The 19299-nt window shown below is 34.0% G+C and overlaps 1 protein-coding gene across 26 annotated transcripts in view; it reads right to left on the bottom strand.

Moving 5' to 3' along the window:
* The window catches only part of CCDC73 (coiled-coil domain containing 73), a 95220-nt gene that overhangs the window by 7041 nt on the left and 68880 nt on the right, over positions 1-19299 (bottom strand). For 14 of the 26 annotated variants that reach the window (XM_066997529.1, XM_066997527.1, XM_066997526.1 and 11 more), the window contains 7 exons: positions 17617-17745; positions 17194-17253; positions 14042-14146; positions 9372-9482; positions 7415-7546; positions 3267-3423; positions 513-2066 (listed from right to left, as the gene is read on the bottom strand). In XM_066997529.1, coding sequence (XP_066853630.1) covers positions 513-2066; positions 3267-3423; positions 7415-7546; positions 9372-9482; positions 14042-14146; positions 17194-17253; positions 17617-17745 — 2248 coding nt within the window. The remainder of the gene's footprint in view (positions 1-512; positions 2067-3266; positions 3424-7414; positions 7547-9371; positions 9483-14041; positions 14147-17193; positions 17254-17616; positions 17746-19299) is intronic. The other 12 variants (XM_066997519.1, XM_066997522.1, XM_066997523.1 and 9 more) reach the window with 7 other exon arrangements.

The raw sequence follows: 19299 nt of genomic DNA, 5'->3' as shown, positions 1-19299 counted from the left end.
TATTGCTCAGCAAGTAATCACATAGTGTCAACACCAAAAGATGAAAAACCTCATTGAGAACTCCCAACAGCCTACTGTGATTTACAAAGCTTCAGAGAATAATCTTTCACTCATTCAGATGGTTCTGAGTGTCCATCTGATTTGAAGATACACAATAAAGTATATAAATACACACCACATTAGGGTTACAAATGCCTATAAAATTCCGTTTGTCATTGCACTGCTTTTCTTTCACTAAGGCAAATAGGAGAAAAAGTTGATTTAATCAAGTTATTTAAATTGATTAAATAAAAAAAAAAAGCTACTTAGCTGCATTTATACTATGAGATTTCTCAGGTTATCTTTCATCTATCAGTTGTTTTTTTTTTGTTTTGTTGTGTGTTTTTTTTTTCCACAAAAATGACAACATGTTTTCTAATGCTACACTACTTAAATGCAGAAAAAAAAAACACATTTTGGTTATTTTTTTAAAACCTAGTCCATACATACTTCAAAACATACTTTTTTCTTACCTAGTCCTTTTTCTCTCTTGGCAACATTTTCATTGGGACTTTGACACGGTGCTTTTGAAATAACCTTTCTGTTTTCCACTAGGCATGGTAGTTTCTCTTTCAAAACAGGAGGTTCTTTGGAAGCTGAAGTCCATGTAACTTGACTTCTCATTTGATTTACTCTTGAACAAGAACCAAGGTCTAAAAAATTGAAGTGTACTGGAGTTTTCTCAGCTTTTTTATCTGAAGTTGAAAGATCAAAGGATGACCTTCCACTTACATTTACTAAATTTCCAGATGTTCTCATGGGTAAAGAGCATGATTCTTTCAGGTGACCCTCAGCAAACTTCCTTCCTGGATCTGTACTGTGCAGCGATCCTTTTTTCTCTTTTAACAATGTATTATTTATTGAATTATCATTAATCTCCAGGGAATGTCCATTTTTGATGAACTGTATCTGAATATCATCATTAAGTTTTTCACACAGAAAAAGTTTATCTGTACTAATTCCATCTGTTGGGACTTTATGAACAGTTATTTCAAGATCAGCAGCCTTTACTGGAGATACAGCTTCAGCATTCGGAGTGCATGTATTTGTATCACCTCCTGATTGCTCAGTACTGCCTTGTTCAGTTTGTTTGCTGTGCCTGTCATCCACATTTATTCCTCTATCTACTGTTTCAGGGCATAAATTTGAAGTACCTGAAACAGGCATATTACTGCTGTGTTCTTTTGCAGCAGCACTGGCACTTGCATTATCACAACAAACAGAGGGTATATTTTGAGCATCAGTGGCTGGAATACCAGTACTCCTTAGTGCACTATTTCTGTTCATGTTTCTGTCTTTGTCATTGTAATTTCTGTCTTCAGCATCTACATGCGTCTGTTTAAAAGGAAATTTATCTCTATGTAAACCACTCACCTTTAACAAGTTTTTTTCTGTTCTATGTAATCTGTTACCTACATAATTATCACTGTCCAGCAAGCTACATTTCTGGTATTCTGTCTGAGAATTCTCCTTAGCATAAGGAAGGATGCCAAAATTGAATTCTTTTGCTTGATGATTATCAGTCATTCTCTCACACACAACATTCTTCTCAATGCAGATAACTGCTTCAGACTCTTTTTCAGATGCTTCAGGCATAAGGGCACTGTTGTGCTCTATAGTATTTGATTGTTTGTCTGCCTCAGTACAAATTGATTCATGTGTAGTGTTATACAATTCTTGCTTACTAGAATTGGTGTCTTGACTTGCATTTTTCTCATAGAAAACTGTGTCAGTGCTGTCTAAAAATACCTTTCTTGTTTCTGTGTGGCATGCTGCCACTGGATCAGTGCTGTCCTGTAGCTTTTGTTCTAATTTTGCATTGCTTTCCTCCAGTAACATTCTATATGTAGTTTCTAGATTTTCTGCTTCTTTGCACTCAGTGACACGTATTTCCGAGGTCCGTCCTTGGGTAATTAAATCAGTATCTGTGCAGAGGGTATTCCTGGGAGAAACCTCCCTTTGCTTTTCTTCATAATGGCTAGCAACATTAATTTCATCCTTAAAACTGTTTTCAAGAACTTGTAAATCTGTTAAAGTGTATTCTCTAGTTAGCAATAGATGATGAAGAGGTTAAATAAAGCATTGTTTTCACAGTTTAAAGCTTCCAAAATATAGATTCAAGATTAGTATCAATACAGATTTTTCTTACATTAGAGCAATATTTTAAAACACATACAAATAAAGCAAAAAATTACTGAAGATAAATATTATTGTAATTTGCAAAATATTTATAGCTCGTTCAAACAGAAAATATATTAACATTCCGTACAGTTTAGTCATGGATTATATTGAATATATATTGAAATATTTCCCAATTGGTATTTGCCAGCCTTGTTGAAAGGGGTCTTCATTATGAAACTATAACACACTTAATCAACCCATGTGTATCTAACAAAGTTTGTCAGTGGTCTACTAGTGCGACTATTTGTCTTTGTTTTTTGGAAGTGGCATTTCTAGCTAATAAAAACCAAAACAGAAGTCAAACCCAATTAAGCAACTATGTTCATACCGAAAGCAATCTGCTACAACTTGATGGCAGTGAGCCAGTGAGGAATAACTAAAGCATTTCCATATCAGAAAGGTGTTTTCTGAAAAATACGCTTGGATGCTATGAGTAGTGATCCTTTAAAGCAATAATTTTACAGTCAAGAATCTTTTAAATTTCCACTTATCTTTGTTACAATTTTAGAAACGAAGCATTAAAGACTTAAGTACATTTTCTTTAGGCTTCAAAAAATTACTTAGTGGAGTTATAAAGTACTTTGTATAGGAAAGTATTGTGTGTGTATTAAAGTATTATTCCCCACGAACAGACCTTCACTGTCAGGTGCAGTGCAAGCACTCTTGTGCACATTTTCATTGTTTTATGGGAAAGGGGAAGTTTTTCCTTGTTTTTGCTTCCATACACTTTTAAATACATAGTTCTTCTTAACCCTTACTCACTTCTTAACTGGCATACAGGAGAAGGTATTGCAACAGCTTGAGGAGTGACAATACACAGATCTTACTTTATGTCCCAGGGCAGCCACCAGAAGTACTGTACTTTCGTTCAGAGCCTTGTGAATTTACCACAGATTAGCATTACTGACACCAAGAATTTAACTGTCGTTAGTAGAAAAAATATTTGATTCAGGACTCAAGCATTCTCTTACCATATACTGTAATGTAAATAGTTATCTTTTTATCAACAATATTACTTATCTCTACTATCAGCGTAATCTTATTACTTTGTTCTATCTGTAATTCCTCAATGTTTAAGGAGTTTTTTACTTCAATTTCATCTTCATGTCCAAGAATACTGTCTTTTCTTAGTATAGATTGCATACTCTCGTTTTCCTTCTGAGTAGTCTGCATTTCACTGTATTTTGATGGTTCTTGACCACTCTAGCATAAGGGGGAAAAAATTATACATAGTTTAATAAACTACTAGAGTCTCTGATTAAATTTAAATTCAAGACCTGAATTAGTCTTTACTATTCTGATGAAAGCCAAAGACCATTCTCCTGAAATACGCAAAGTTAATGTAAATGGGAAGGAAAAAAAAAAAAAAGAGACAGGTCAGCACCCTAGAAAGGCAGGAAAGAAATTAGGCCCTACTATATTACAGTCCACAGGAAAAAAAAAAAAAATTTACACTGATTGACAGAGTTTTTCAGAGGAAGGAAGATGTTTTCAACATCTACTGACTGGATTACTCCCTCTGTTTGCAGGCTAGATCAGTGACCTGCTCAGTAATTACACGTGGAAAAAAACTGCTAATAATAATTGCTAATTACACTCAAACACATGCATACACACATTAACACTTTTTTCTTCTTCCAACAAACCACGTGGGATTTTTAACTGTTTCATAGGCAAATATGACTTATGAATTTTCACTTTATTAAACTGCTCATTCCTCATTCCCTCTCAGCTGGATTTTGAACCTGAACAATTGAACTCAACAGGAGTAGAAGCCTGAAAGATGTTAAATTCCATGAAGTTCTGTGACAACTGGAAGCTGAACTGAAGAAACACCCTAAACAAAAAAAAACAATGCATCCACTCGCCTAGCCCTCCTCCCTCCCTCCCTCCTTCCACATACACATACACAAAAAAAAAAAAAAGAAAAAGGGAAAAGACAAGACATCGTTTATCTGTTCTGTTCTTGACAGCTGAAGGCAGGAGCACATGCTGGCTCAGATAAAAGTTGGTAGCTGTGGGAGGGAGCAGGGGCACTGCTTAGTCCATAAAAGACAAGAGAAGAAGCTGAAGATACTTGGGTGGCTGGAGGTGTTGCAGAAGGAAGGCTGGCATGTGGGAGGGAGTTACAAGAGCTGTGCTTTGCATCGGATCTCTGGGGAGGACAAAGTATATTGTAAAATGTGGGGAGGTGCATAGGCAGAGGTGAAAAATAGGATTATTGCAGTGGTGTGGTAGTAGATGATGTACAACACAAATCTGCAGGAAACGATTTTCTACAGGTCACAGAAACATCTTGATGCTCCCAGCTTTGCTGATTTGGGGAAGGGAGGAGTCATGGCAAATGGTGAGGAACTGAAATCAGTTTTCTTTGCCAAATACTCCACCTTCAATTTGTTTGATTTTTTTCCTCTTTTTGGGTGGGGGTGGGGTAAATCATCCCCCCTGTAAAGACTCTAACTTGAAATCATAAATATTAAATCTTTTTTGTTTTTTAATCTTTTAATTAGTTGGTTCTGCTTCTTGGTTATATGCAGCCTTGGCATCACATTTTAAAGCTTTTCTTTTCAAATACAAATACTAGAAACTTACTCTTTCTTTCATAAAAGCTACAGTCTTTTCATACCCTACTGCTTCTAAGAGCTGTTTCTTTAGACAGAAACAAAAAACAACCCCACATAACTTCATTTTGTACAGGTATAGAACTACCGCAATATAACCTACCCCATTTGTTGGTATGGGCTGAACTGTTGAATGGATCTGAAACAAACCTGATAAGATGTTCTTAGAAAGGGAGAAAGACTGCATGATTCCTCTCCAGATTTTCTGAAGGGCTGACTACACCTAGTTTCTGTGAACTTCAAACACCTGTTCATCCTTTCAAAAATAATGTGTAAGATGCCTAAACATCAAAACTCCAAATCTCGATTTTATTTCTCTCCCCCTGTAAGTTAGTAAAATACATCTACACAACATACATCTACCTAAGATGACTTTTCCCTCAACAACATATTTCATGGTATGAAATTGAAAGCTTTCTCAAAACCAGATCTCCCAGCATGTATTACGAGCACAGTAATAAAAATAGCCTGCTGCTAAGTGTAGCCCTGTTCTGTAGTGGTACACAACTGCATTGCAAGTTATATTTAACTTTACCATGGTTCACATTTAGTTTAACTAAATTGCAATGCATAAGTCAACGTAGGTGTAATTATTCAGGTACGAACGTGGCTCTGAAATGAGGTCTGACATTGCACTTTTCTTTAAAAGAAGGTTTTTGCTTAATTCCTGTTCCACAGGTGATTAGTATTAAGTTTACATACATGTGAAATTTCATGCCCCACAAATAATCACAGGGACTTCAGATGGTACTAGGTGTAAAAATAAATACATTTTTATATTCTTGCAATGCTTCCTTCATCTAAACCATAGCCAACGCTATCTAAACATAGCCGACAACGCTGCCCTTTTATGTTATACAAGACACTACCTCATTACTAATACAGGATGAAATACTACAAATTAGGATGATCAATACGATCTGCTGCATATTCTCTAATTTCTTGGCAGTGTTCCACTGTGGATTTCACTCAGCCTAACCTGTCGAGCTTTTGAAATCTTACGATCTTACCACACAAAGCAGTATGGCAATTCAGTGTACGCTAGGTAAAGATAAACATTTAGATGACACCTCCATTTATTTATTTTTTCCATTTTTAAGCAGATGCTTCAAGCTTATCTACCTTCAAACACATGGGATTTTTTTTAGTAAGCACAAGTACTGTTTCTCATAAATGGCTAATAGCATGCTTTGTTTCTACATCTTAAACATAATTTATATTTCATTTTAGTTCAGAAAAAATGTTTTTTCAAAGTTACACAACTCCATCCTATAATTCTACATTATACCTTGTAGAATTCATACAGTTATTGCATGATGAGTACTCACATCAAGTCTAATTTCCAATGCATTATTAATCACACACCAGATGTGTGTATATGTATGGATGTGTGCTATAAACATAGCATACATGTATCGTGAAGAAATTCATTTGTTCTTCTAAATCCTTTTTTTTTTTTTTTTTTTTTTTTTTTTTTTTTAAGTTTGTCATTTTCACTGCCAATTCACAGCCTAGTTCTGAAAAAACAACGACAACATCAGTAAGTTTTTACCCGGTGTCTTCCTAACACTGAAAGCAAAAATCATAGATACTCAAAATGAGTTTTCCCTTCTGTGAAGGATAAACCATTATCTGAACGTAAAAATGAATGGAAAAGAGATATAGTCAATGCTCAACCAAAAAACACATTATACTCAACACACACAGATAGCTTCTTATAGCTTATGACTCTATATTTTTCAGTCTTACAAAAGACCGGAATATAAATTTGCAATCCAGTTTAAGTGGGAGCTAACACATAGCTATAGTGCTAAGTGTTTATCCTTTCGCTCCAAAAGACCATCTTCATGAACCTTATCACCTGCTGACTTCTCATACGTGCCCTGAATATAGAACTGAATGTGGACTTGGCTCACGCAGCAACACAAGCTAAATTCATTTCAAGCTGCACTGCGTAAACCAGCCATCTACCTCCTGCGTAACTTGTCACTTGTCACTATGCCTTTGATTCTTAAACAGAAGAAGCAAAACAAAGGCTGTTTAGTTTGTTTGAACTAAAATTAAAGGCCTTAGATTATCTATTTGTTGATAAGATGAAAATTCTGATCTGTCCCATGTTACATAGGCTGAAATTTGTTCCTCTGAGTAGAAGTCGATTTGAACTTCCACAATTACAGGGAACTTGCATGCATGTAAAGGGGCAGTGGATCTACACATAGCATTTGAAAAGCACCTATGCAAAATACATTTGTGAAATATGATTTAGGAAAGATAGATAGCAATTATCTTAAATAATGTAATGCATGTATTTACTAAAGTAATGAACATCCCAAGTTTCTGTGGTAAAAGTGTCCTCTAGAAGAAAGGGAAACTTTTTCTGGGTACAGTAAATTTTAATGGGGTCTTGGATCATTGGCTACATCAGAGAAATTTTTAGGCTTAAGTAATGTCAAGGGAAGATCAGTGGACACAAGAGCCAGACTAGAAAAACTGTCATGTCTCTCATTCTCTAAGGTTAATTAATTTATTTTTAGGAAGAAATGCAAAGTACTGCAGCTATTAGATACACTTACCTGCAGACTTTCCACTTGCTCAGCATGCTGGTTTCCCCGAGGAGGAGGATAATCTTCAAGATGTCCTTGATCCCCCTTAAGGGAATTCAGCTCGTTTTTAATAGTGGCTATCTCTCTTCTCATATTTGCCTCCTATAACAAAGCAGAAAACACACACGCGTAAATCTTTTCTGCATGTTCAAATATGAAAAACCGCATGTTACAGCAGTATCAACAACTTAGAAGAAAGTATAGATGCTGAGGAATGCAGAAAATAAGACAATTTTGAACCTTTTCATTCACACCAAGATTTTAATCATATTATCATCTCTCTTTTTTCTTTTTTTTTTTTTAATTTGGGCTTTGTTCATCATTTACTTCAGGTTGTAACTCTCAAAAAGGTAGGATTTGTATTTGTAGCTTTTTTTTTCCTGCTCAAAGATAAACATGCTAGTCAATATTCATTCTCTATCTACATTTTCAAGTAATATATATAACATAATATATATATATATATAACAAGTAATTTGCATGGAACTACTTCTGTAAATAGCCTCAAGTAAAGGTATTTCTGTAGAAGTGTTGGTTATTTCATTAACAAATATTTTCAGAGCAGTGTGTAATGTTAATGTTATCCATCATGATGCTAGGCTTTAAGAAATTAAAAGTCCAAATTTCTAGTTAGCCACAGTAGAAAGATTTGGGGTGGGGAGGTATCTTCTAAAGAGAAGATAGAAACTTTCCTGAGAAATAAACAGGGCCAATTTCCATGTCTATACAAGAAACTATGGTATAAGCCTCTGCTAGAAATTAGTAAGATGGAATCTTTTCTCCTCAAAGCAGTGAGCATCAGAACAGCGCAGGTATTTTGTAGACTCAAGGCTGCAGTCATGTCCATAGTGGCTGCGCTCAAAGAGTTAGGACAACAGGCCTAAGATTTCCCCACAGCCTCGCTGATACAATCAGTCCCTTCAAATCCCTTCTGGCAGTAGATGCCAAGTATGTAGAAATAAAAGACAAAAGAGGCTATTAAACACATGCTGCTAGAATCTAATTTCCACACGCAAAACAGACCATGTCTTATTGAAGAAGTATTACTCACTTGTGCACATACATTTATTATTGCACACCATTTTTACAGCTAAAATACTTTATTCTTAAATAGTTAGCAATTACTGAAGTATTCTTTAAAAATAATGAAAGCATAGAAAAGATGCCAAATGTTGAAGACAAACTATTGTTTAGGTGTATGCAGAGGTGAATTCACTGAGAGGATATACAGGGTTTTACCTTTTTTAATCTCCTTTCACTCCATACTCCTTGTTAAAGAATTCCTTTCAAATGAGGACTTCCCACTTCAATGCAAGCTTTCAGCATCTCTACCCGATTCAGTCTGAGATTGCTTTTTGCCCACACCCCAAGTCTGTGGGCATATGGCCCTTCAGAATTACCTTCAGTATGTGCCACTTTAATCAACATACGTTGTTGTTTTTTGTTTGTTTGTTTTCCCTCCTTTCCTCACCAGAGGATATAACAGTTTACTACCAATAGTTTTTTCAGGGTACAAGAGTGCAGCCTAGAAGTGCTGGTATTCTCTGAATAAATTGTGTATAAAATTATTCTGAAAAATATATAAAATTCAATCAATGTAAGTTAAAAAGCTATATCAGCTTCTACGTCTAGGTAATGGCAATTGTGTAATTCTGGAATATTCTTTAAGTGGACAGCACCTAATACCCTGGGACTCTTGTTTTATAGAACTGCCCTAATCTTTCATAGTACAGAATTCAACATTTCTCCTAAATCTACCTTTTAAAAATATTCATTTCTAGATGAGTCTGCATTATTAGAAAAGGAATTGGTTGTTTTTATTGTAGTATTTCTGTAATATTTTCTTGGCTTTTAGGAATTACCTGAAATGCTTGATGGCTATTTCAAAAATCTTTTAATACTATAACATTTAATTTAATAAACCTACATCTTTTTTCCAAGTTCTCAGTGCTTTCTCATGCTCATTCTGAAGATTAAGGAACTTTTCTTCATTTTCCTTTGCCTTCTCCCTTTGCAGCTCATTATCTCTTTCAAGGGTCTGCAATAAAATTAATTATCCAAAAAATAATCAATACCACATTAATGAATTTTGATGTGTTTTATGTTGCTTGGACCTTTGCTTCTAACATGCTGAAAGTGCCATACAGATCAGTGATAATGTGCTATCTCAACAATAATTTTCATAAATTAACAGAAAGGTGCTTATAGTTTAGCTAACAGGAAACAGGGGGAGGTTATGAAAAAAGAAATGGCTATAAAAGGGTATAAAAACACTTGCCATTATTCAGTTTCACTGCATAAGTTTTAATGTGCTGAAAAAGTAATATAAAGTCCAGAGATGAGAAATGTAGCACAATCTAGACCTTAAAGAAAGTACTTAGAGAAAAAACTAGTGTATAGCCAAAGAAAATATTTTTCTGATCACTTTTTCTTCCTAATTTTTTTATTAACTTAGCCTACAAACTGTGTAAGCTTCAAACTCTAAAACAGCTATATAATAAACTCTTCACGTTCCAATATCTGATTAACCTTTAATTTATATTACATCACTGAAACAGACTAAGTGTGCATTAAAATAAGAGTAATATAAAGTTTTTATAGTATCTTAGTTGTACTTGCAACATTTTTTGTTTAAATGTTTCAGCTTTACTGTGCCAAATTAAAGCACTTGTGTAAATCAACAGTAACTTCTGACACATCTCAGGTATTGTTGGAATTTTTATCCTATCACACTTTTATAGCAAACAATATGAAAGATAAAGGACATACTGCATCCATTACCTACTATATAGATGACACATATATTTGATAATGTAAACATTACTGCATGTAGCTATATGACCAGCTATATATTTATGATTCTGCTGAGCTTTTTTGAAAGTCCACATGAAAAATGTTAAGATATGAGGGCATTACTCTAAAGCAATTCCTTTTTACTTAATCTTTCAACTGAAGGTGGGTCCACTTCTTGACTCACTTACCAACAATTTAAAAATGCTTATTTGAATTAATCTATACTATTAACATAAATATATTTTACAGGTATAACACTAGGAAAATGAAGACTACCTTGCATTTTTATACACAAGGAAAAAGTTATTCATAATAAAGTAATGAATTTTCTCCAACAGATTATGTAATTAAAAGGGTGAGACAATTCAACAATCCATTGTCTGTGTAATTGCACACAGATGTAGCACCTTTCATGCAGTTCTACAAACCTGGAGTCTAAGATCTCCTTTCTTTGATAAACCTCCTCTACTTCTCTAAATAAAGGATTCTTTAATCCTTCGAGATAAATGTGGCTCAAATTCAACCTCCTCTGAGGTGGAATGTAACGGTTATTCACAGCACAGCTCTTACGACAAAACAAGCAGTAAATTACAGTACCTGACTGAAAAAAGAAGAGTTGCTGCCTCACCCAAACTTTCCTTGAAAATCTCCACTCCCAAAACAAACCTTAGGTTTGCCCATTTAGCATAAGAAATCACTAAGATACCTACTCAATATTGGGCCCTCTCAGTTAACCCTATCCTACTGAAATATTTTTGAAATAACAATAGTTTCAAATTAAACTGTCCAAAGTACTTTCTTATAATCATCACAGACGTAATTAGAAGCAGTATGGACATCAGAATAACACCTGTAGGTGTAGGGTTAACATTAACTAACTGTAAACACTTAAAATCCTGAAGATCCTTTGTAGAAATATCAACAGATAAAGTGCATCTTCTGAAAATAAACATAGCATTCTCATCATCTCAATAATACAGTGTTGTTACAGTGTAACAATACAGTGTTGTTGAAATTTACGGAGATAGGTGTGCAGTACAAAATAAAGCCAAATCCATTATAAATACATCGATCAATCAATCAATATAATAAGAATATTTTTGCTTTGGAGACCAAGAAGAGGAAGTTTCCTGATTTTGAGGGATACTGAGTGAAAGTATTCAGTAATTAGAATGCTAAGTAATCCTGAAAAAATGAGAGACGTTGTAACGACCGGTGGATGGATCCTTACTGCATGTACATATTGCCCCAGCACTTTTGCAAAGCTGAACTTGCCTGTGCCAGAGTCAGCATGATCATCTTAGTTAAGTCCACACTGGGTTTACACGTGGCTTGTGGAATTAGTGGAACTGAAAGTTACGTATGTATTAGTCCTGTGATTCAAGAACATATATATCAAAAGACCTTCACACCATCCCTTCCTAGACAAGACTCTGTTTGCTTTCTCTTTGGTTGCAAACAAGACTAATAGAAGCAAGTCCATCTCAAATAGGTACATCTGCTTTGATAATATCTTACACAAATAGATAGAACACAGTTGTCTCTGTGTTGAGATACAGTTTGCAGAGTAAGCATTCTTCTTCCATTTGACCAAATAATCTATTATTTAGATAGGAAGAAATATCAGCTGCCTATTTATTCCAGGCTATATAAAGAAGAAATCTTGGGAGTAGCTGATGAATAGAATAATATATGTTAAAGACAACTGTATAGAGAGGAATACCTGAATTCCTTGCATTCTCATATATTCTGTCATTCACTAAGGAACTTTAGCTTGCTTTTCTGAACTCTCAGACACTTTTGTATCCTAGCACTGTGTATCCACAGATAAATGAAAAAGGCTGATATGATCTTACTTGAATGTTACTTTGCAAGTATTCAGTCATCTCAAGCCCAAAAACTAAGTAGAATTATTTTTCTGTGAGTAAAAGAAAAAAAAATTCCATAGTACTGTACAATGACTCAAAGGTTCATAAATATGACAGGAATGTAGGATAGAGCATAGGAATAAAATGTGACCTTCACAACCTACTCATCATATTCAGATTCTAGAATCAGTAAAAACAAAAGCAACAGCTCTCAAATCAACGGAAAAGTGGGTAGAGCATTCAAGTTGTATAGTAAGCTCCCTATTTATAAGTTCCATTTCTTGCTTTAAAAATGATGAGGCAAAATAAGCAGCTAACACCCTGTCTCAAACCGTCAGCAAAATGAGTAGCTGTGAAAAGCAACAATATTTTATGACAACTGTTTAAATGGAGACAGATATTTTTGAAAAATCAAAATAATCCCCAAAGTTCATCTGGAAAGAACCAGAACACATGAGATTCACTTGAGGTTCCTCAAGGGCCCCTCTATTATGAAAATCATCATTGGTAAGGTTACAAACCAGTTATCTCAAGCCTCTGCTTTTCTTTGCAAATTCATTTCAATCAGCTTAAAATAAAATGCACATTACCTTCTCACTAACAAAAAAAAGTGTCATATGAATAGCAACTAACCCAGCTATTTCACTGTTTCTGCTGATAAGCCAACATATAAACAACAGATTACTAAAAAGCATGCTACTTTTAACAGCTCAATGCCTGTAGAATTGCCTCGATTGATCGTGGTCAAAAGTTTAGTGTGCCAAGAAAACTAACCTAACACTAACCTTTCAGTAACCTTAAACTGTGCCTTGTCATGTTTAAATTTTTAGTAAAGCAAATTATAAGAAAAAGGAATTGGAGAATGCTGAAGATTCATAATGAACTAGTGGGACTATTCTCCAGGCTGAGAAGCATCTCTTCTTGGTTCTAGAGCACTCAGATCAAAGAATTTGAAGTCATGAAAATCCAACACTCTGGACTAAATGCAGGAACCTAGACTTATCTTTAACTTCACTTGTTCAGTCAAAATGCAAAATTCACATACTTATGTTGTGGCAGAAGGCAAACTTCTTACATCTATAAAAATACAAGGTTAAGGCTTACGTGAAGTAAATCTAATTTCAATTTAACATTAGAAGCGTTTACTTAGAAACAGAAGTATACATGCACATAGAAAGCTTAATTTGAAACTGAGATGCTAGTTCAAAACCTTTGCCTCAACGGCCAAGCAAAGAATAGAATAATTGTAATTATATCAATAAATACAGTGGATAATTATTAATTATCCCATTAATAGTTGTAGCTGAACTCAACATGGAATATCTGAACAGAAGAGATAATGACCTTAATCTTCAGTGCATTGTTAGCCAGTTTGACTGGTAGTATAATTTAGAATCTAAACTGTTAAGAATTTTATTTATTTTATTTACAATCTCAAAGAAGAACACTGCAATCCCATGACTACTTACCACCCTTAGCATAAATATGACAGACAACACAATAAGAAATGACTAAGGAATATTCTTGGTTAGGCTCTTTGCTCTAACAAAATTGAGGACAAGCTATGGCTCTGAAGTTCTGAAATTTGAAGTACTTTTCAGGAATGAGAAATTTATACCTACGTAAAAATGAATTAAAAGAAACAAGTTATAAAATCATTTGATTTCAAAATACTTGAAAGCAACCTTAGAAACATTCTGGTTTTACCCTCCAGAAATAGTTGATTGGAGTGGCAACCATGATTTACTTTAGGGGGAGAATTCAAAGAGGGAAACCATAGACTGCATTTCAAGGTTCATGCTGACAGTTAAGGAGCTGAGGGAGCAATGGAAGTGAGGTCAAAAGTTCTGAAAAGCACACAGATGTCTTTAACAGCCCTAGACTTAAAAAATACATAACAGATAGTAGCAGCTTGTCTAATCAAGAAAAATCTGACCTGATATTCTTCTTTCAGTGCATTTAATTCACTTTCCATTCTAATATTCGTTTGGGTTATTCGCTGAAGCAGCTCCTGCACACATTGTAGAGAGCTGAGAATTTCCTTGTTAATACAAACAAATCAGGATATATTGAATTACATTTTGTTTCTGAAGTGTAAACATTAGTTAATTTATGTCTGAGATTCAGCATTTTTTTTTCTGTCAGTGGTATACAAAATAATGTACGTTAGAATGTATTTCCTATTACAACCAACATCAACATTTGGGAAGGGCTTGTAGGAAGAATCAGACCTCCTCTAGGCTCTTTCAGCCTTTTTCCTGGGAGAATATAATAGACTATTCTTTATCAGAGATTTTTTCTTATAATTAAAATGAACAATGCACTGATATTTTTAAAATAATTCAGTGCAAATCAGAACAATGTGCATCAAATCTTACCCCTCTGTGAGTTCAATTAATCTAGCAGAATAATTTTATGATACCATATTACAGTTTGGGAAAATAATGGAAAATCCAGAGAAATTGTGAAAGACAAGTAATCACTTTCATTAATGGATCACCATTACGTGACATTATTGTGAATCTCAAATTAAATCCTAATAGATTGGAACTAACACACATTAGCTTTGCACCATATAATGCCATGATGCATGTGCATCAAATTTTGCTGTCACAATCTGATTTTTTGAAGTGCCTTCATCAATTGTCTTATAAAGGGTAAACTATTTAGAATTAACAACTAATCTTATACTATTTTTTTTCTTTTGGAAAACTTTAGGGCCAAGTTCTCAGCTTCATATTCATTGGCCTCAGTGACTCCAACAAGACGCTTCCAATCATTATAACATGGGGTTCATTATCTGTCTGTAACCCATTAAGCATTCACTACTATGAGGGAATAATAATCCCAGTTTAAATTTCATGTGAGACGATGCTACATGAACTTTGCACTGAGTTGTACTAATGAACACTACAGTCTTGACATTCAATTAACACTTTCTTTCAGTGTTCAGACTAAACCAAAGAATCATTACAAGTAACGTGGCTTGGTTCTGTTATTTCTATTACCAATGTGGACTGCTGCAATTATTCCTTCTGTATTTTAAACCTGTATGTCAAAAGTGAAAGACTAGCATGTTAATTCATTGCAGTAACTTATTTTCAAATGGTCCAAGTTGGTCAAATACAAAGTTGGCGTATTAAAATTTCAGCTGTCTTGCAGGAAAAGATCATTTTTTTTAGAAGGACACTGTTCATGACAAAAATCTTCAAGTTAGACAGAACTGATATGACTAAATGACTATAGACAATATTGCTATCTCTAGAAGAGTAAATTATAAGAAAACAGCCATCCAATGAGTTAAGATGGTGTAGATTTATAGTCCATTGGTGCTACCATTCACTATGCTGCAGATGAAAATATGGATGGAATGGAGACAGTGAAAGTCATTTTATATTAAACAATTTGAAAGATTTCCAAAGATTCAAAAGACACAGGGAATGATCTAGCTAAGCCACTCCCTACTTTTTAAAGACTGGAACAGCAGTTACCAAAAAAAAAGATCTGATCTGCACAGCAAAAGACACGCGTTTCATAAGATAGTCTTAAATGTACCCCGTTACTTCAAAATATATTGAGAAACATATTACAAAAAAGTATTTTTATTTACTCACAGATAACTTTCAAACTTATCTGTTTTGGTCCTATCATATACACAGATACAGCTAGCTGCTAAAAGCCTTTTTTTTTTTTTGACTTTACAACTTTTCATGCATGTAAACTCATGCAGAGAAATATTTTTAACACTGAAGTTTAGTTTATTCTTGGTTCATTTTTACATCTAGTAAACAGAACCACAGGAACATGGAATGGCTTGCCCAGGTCAGTAGCACGGTTGTCTGTGTCTTTTGTATCAAGTACAGTGTTCACTCAACTAGACAAGATTGCTTCTCTGCATACAATTCAGTGTAATTTAGATAAATTTAGATAATATATTCAGTCCAAGTCCAATAGCCACTGAAACCAACATTTTCAGTTAATCCAGATAGTGAATTACTAGCTCTCTAACAAGAAAATCCAGATCTTCTAGCCCAAATTCATGGAGGAAACATGAAGTTAATCTCTATATTAGAGCCACCCCCCACCAGAGATTTATACAAAGAAGAGCCATATATTATGAACAACCACCAAAAATAAATAAACAAACAAAACAACCTAGCAATTCACACAGAACAAAAATAGAGAAATACAGGCAATACCAGTCTTACTCTTTAATAACACAGTATGAGCATATGAATTTGGCTACAAGCACCTCCACAGCCATGTTTTTAATGCATCCAGAGCTGTTGGAGTAATTAAGACTGAGTATATCTCTCGTTGTTTTCTATGTTTATTAGCAAGTATGTTAAAAAAGTCAATTCAAAATGCAAACTTTTAAAAATTGTAAGAGTACTGGATTATCCTTTAACGAGTGCTCAGTGAGAATAAAAGCAAGCTACTGCTTTTGTCCTTCCCTCAGAACAAGGTTAACATTTCTCCAATGTATTTGCTTAATGAGCTGCAGAATGAGAATTTTGTAACTGTATAAGAAAAAAAGCCCTTTTAATGTTTAATATTTGCAAAGCAGTACGTTATGATATTATTACAGGAAACACAATTTTTGTGCCACATGTATGTTACTTGACTCCATGTATCTGGCTTGAATAACAGGATTTGCTCAGGAACAGAGCAAATAACTAAGTTTGAGATAGAAGATAATCCTATCATCACCTATGTATAGGTGTGGCTTAATATTCTCAAAGTATATGTTCCAGCAAGCACAGTAACAAGAATATTATGCAAACCTCATTGCTTACTTGGACTAAACAGATATATACGTTATTTTAATGGGTGTACCAAATTTCTCCAATTTGAACTCCAAGATAGAAGTTAAGACCTGGAACAAGGTGTCAAAGAATGTATTTCATTTTGCTAATTCATCTTCCAAAATTGAGGAGTAAAATCCCATTTGTGTTATTAATGAAATACTTCAGAAAAGTAAACGAATTTATTTTTTTAATAGCTTAGTAAGATCATTTAAGAATCTTAAATATATAGCACCTATATTCTTAAGTAATTTTGAATAACAATGTTATTTTAACAACTCACCAGCTTTTCTCCTTTAATTTGAGTGTTTTCTTCTTTAACTTTTTTACTAACTGCTTCCTCCTTAAAAAAAGGAAAAAAGGAACATGAAGTACTATAAAAGGCATTTAAAATTACTGTATATATATATTTTTTTAGTAATATTGTATTAATGGGGTATTGTGAATCATCATGAGGCTATTTAAAAAACTGTATTACATTGCAATGTCTAAATTTTTATTTATTTATAAATTTGTACTTCTATTCACAGTGTATTTACTTCCCTAGAAAAGGTAGTTCTGGAAATAATTTTGGTACACAGTATATGCAGATAGTAGAAAGGAATCACTGAGATGTATGCATCACAGAGATCCTTGCCATGATGTTTTATAAGTGAAGAACAGAACACATTAACCAAAAATTTAATTTGTTTAAACTCCAAAATACCATTCTGATTTTTTGTTGCAGTTCTTGAAACTGTTTTTCCCTTGCTGCAAGATTGATGTTTTCTTCTCCCACCCTGTACTGAGATGTGACCTTGGACCTTATCAAGTCTGTAGTTACTTTCTTCAGTTCCTTAACACAGGAAACACGTATAAATAGTTCATCCAGTATAGGCATTGCAATTCAAAACAAAGACAAATCTTTTAAACTATCCTAAGTCATGCCCTACTTTTAAATGATGTATGGAAACAGAAGAATAAATTAAATTGAGGAACTGAAATTTCTAAGACTGACTTCCTAAACTTTGAACTTGTCAAATGTGGCTGAAAGTTTATTTTCATATGTAAAATGTTATTGTGCTAATAATATTACTGTTTGAAGCATTTCTGATACTTCCATATTTTGATACTTTCTCTTCCTAGAAGTATATTAGAAGCGAGCATTGAGTTGGTATTGGTAAAGCCTCTTACACTGAAATATACAATAGGAATAAAATGCCTATTATAACTACTATGTTCCTGGGAATCAGGAGGGGGAAAAAAAATAAAAAAAGGAAGAACAGTGACTATCTGGTAAAAACAGGAACTGGCTATAAATTTGGAGGATCTTTGCTTTTCCTGAAACATTAATTACTTAATCTCAGGAGAATGCTAAATTAATTTTATATTAGAAACTTCTACAACATGATTTTCCATCTAAAATATGCGTTTGATTTTATAGTCTTTATAATCTTTTAAATATCCTGCTTTTTGGGGGGAGGGGGGTGCTATCTGTTTTCCAACCAGTTTATTCCAAGCTCCTAGTGAAGCAAATAAACAGCAAATGCTTTGATCTCATTAAATTACAACTTATAGTTCCTGGAGTCATAAATATTGTGCCCTATTCTCCCCCACCCCTCCCATTCTGGTACAAGGTAGTCTGTTTAATATCGCTCTCTCCTTGAGCGCTCTGACGTTTACTCAGACAAATAGCAGAGGTTATGAATGCTGTTCACAGATAGTATCAAGAATTCTTCATGATGCCATAGTGGTGAACCAAGCATTCAGAATGGTAATAGTTTTATCTAACAACTAAGTTTGGTCTGTTTAACTTTTCTTCACAAAACTGGAATTCCATCTTATCACAGACCAATGGTTTAACTGTTCTGGACAAAATCATATAACAGTACCAAAAGAAAGGGAAGATTATGTAGCTGAAATTCACGAAGTTACAAGGAAAATACAAGTACAGATACTACTTTTAAATAAATCATTTTGTTTGCTAGAGGCTTTATTTCTCATGTATTTTAGCCATAAATAAATCTTAAGTGATCTAGCTAGGACTAAGTGTAATTGCAGTATCAATTATAAAACTCAAAGACAGCAATGCTTTAGAAATGTGATATTCTGTAATCTAGGAAGAACCATCTTTGCAATGAAAACATCTTTTAGTTGTACTATTTTTACTAGAAGGCTCTAATAAAATATGCAAGCAGAAATCTTGCATTTAAGAAGCAGAAGGTGGTCTGAGCAGTTTTTCACTCTGTAAATGTGAAAAGATGCACTGCACTAGTCTTTTACAGAGAATTAGTTTATTGGTACATAGCTTGTGTGCTACACAAGCAGGTGCAAAATGCTGCCATGGATCTCATGTACGTTTTGCCAAATTCAGAGTATATTGTGTACAGAAGTGTCTCACTATTTATTT

This window comes from Anser cygnoides, chromosome 5 (assembly GCF_040182565.1).
Source record: "Anser cygnoides isolate HZ-2024a breed goose chromosome 5, Taihu_goose_T2T_genome, whole genome shotgun sequence".
NCBI classification, from domain to species: domain Eukaryota; kingdom Metazoa; phylum Chordata; class Aves; order Anseriformes; family Anatidae; genus Anser; species Anser cygnoides.
The sequence above is the reverse complement of the archived record's forward strand: the minus strand, read 5'-3'. Positions and strand labels throughout refer to the sequence as shown.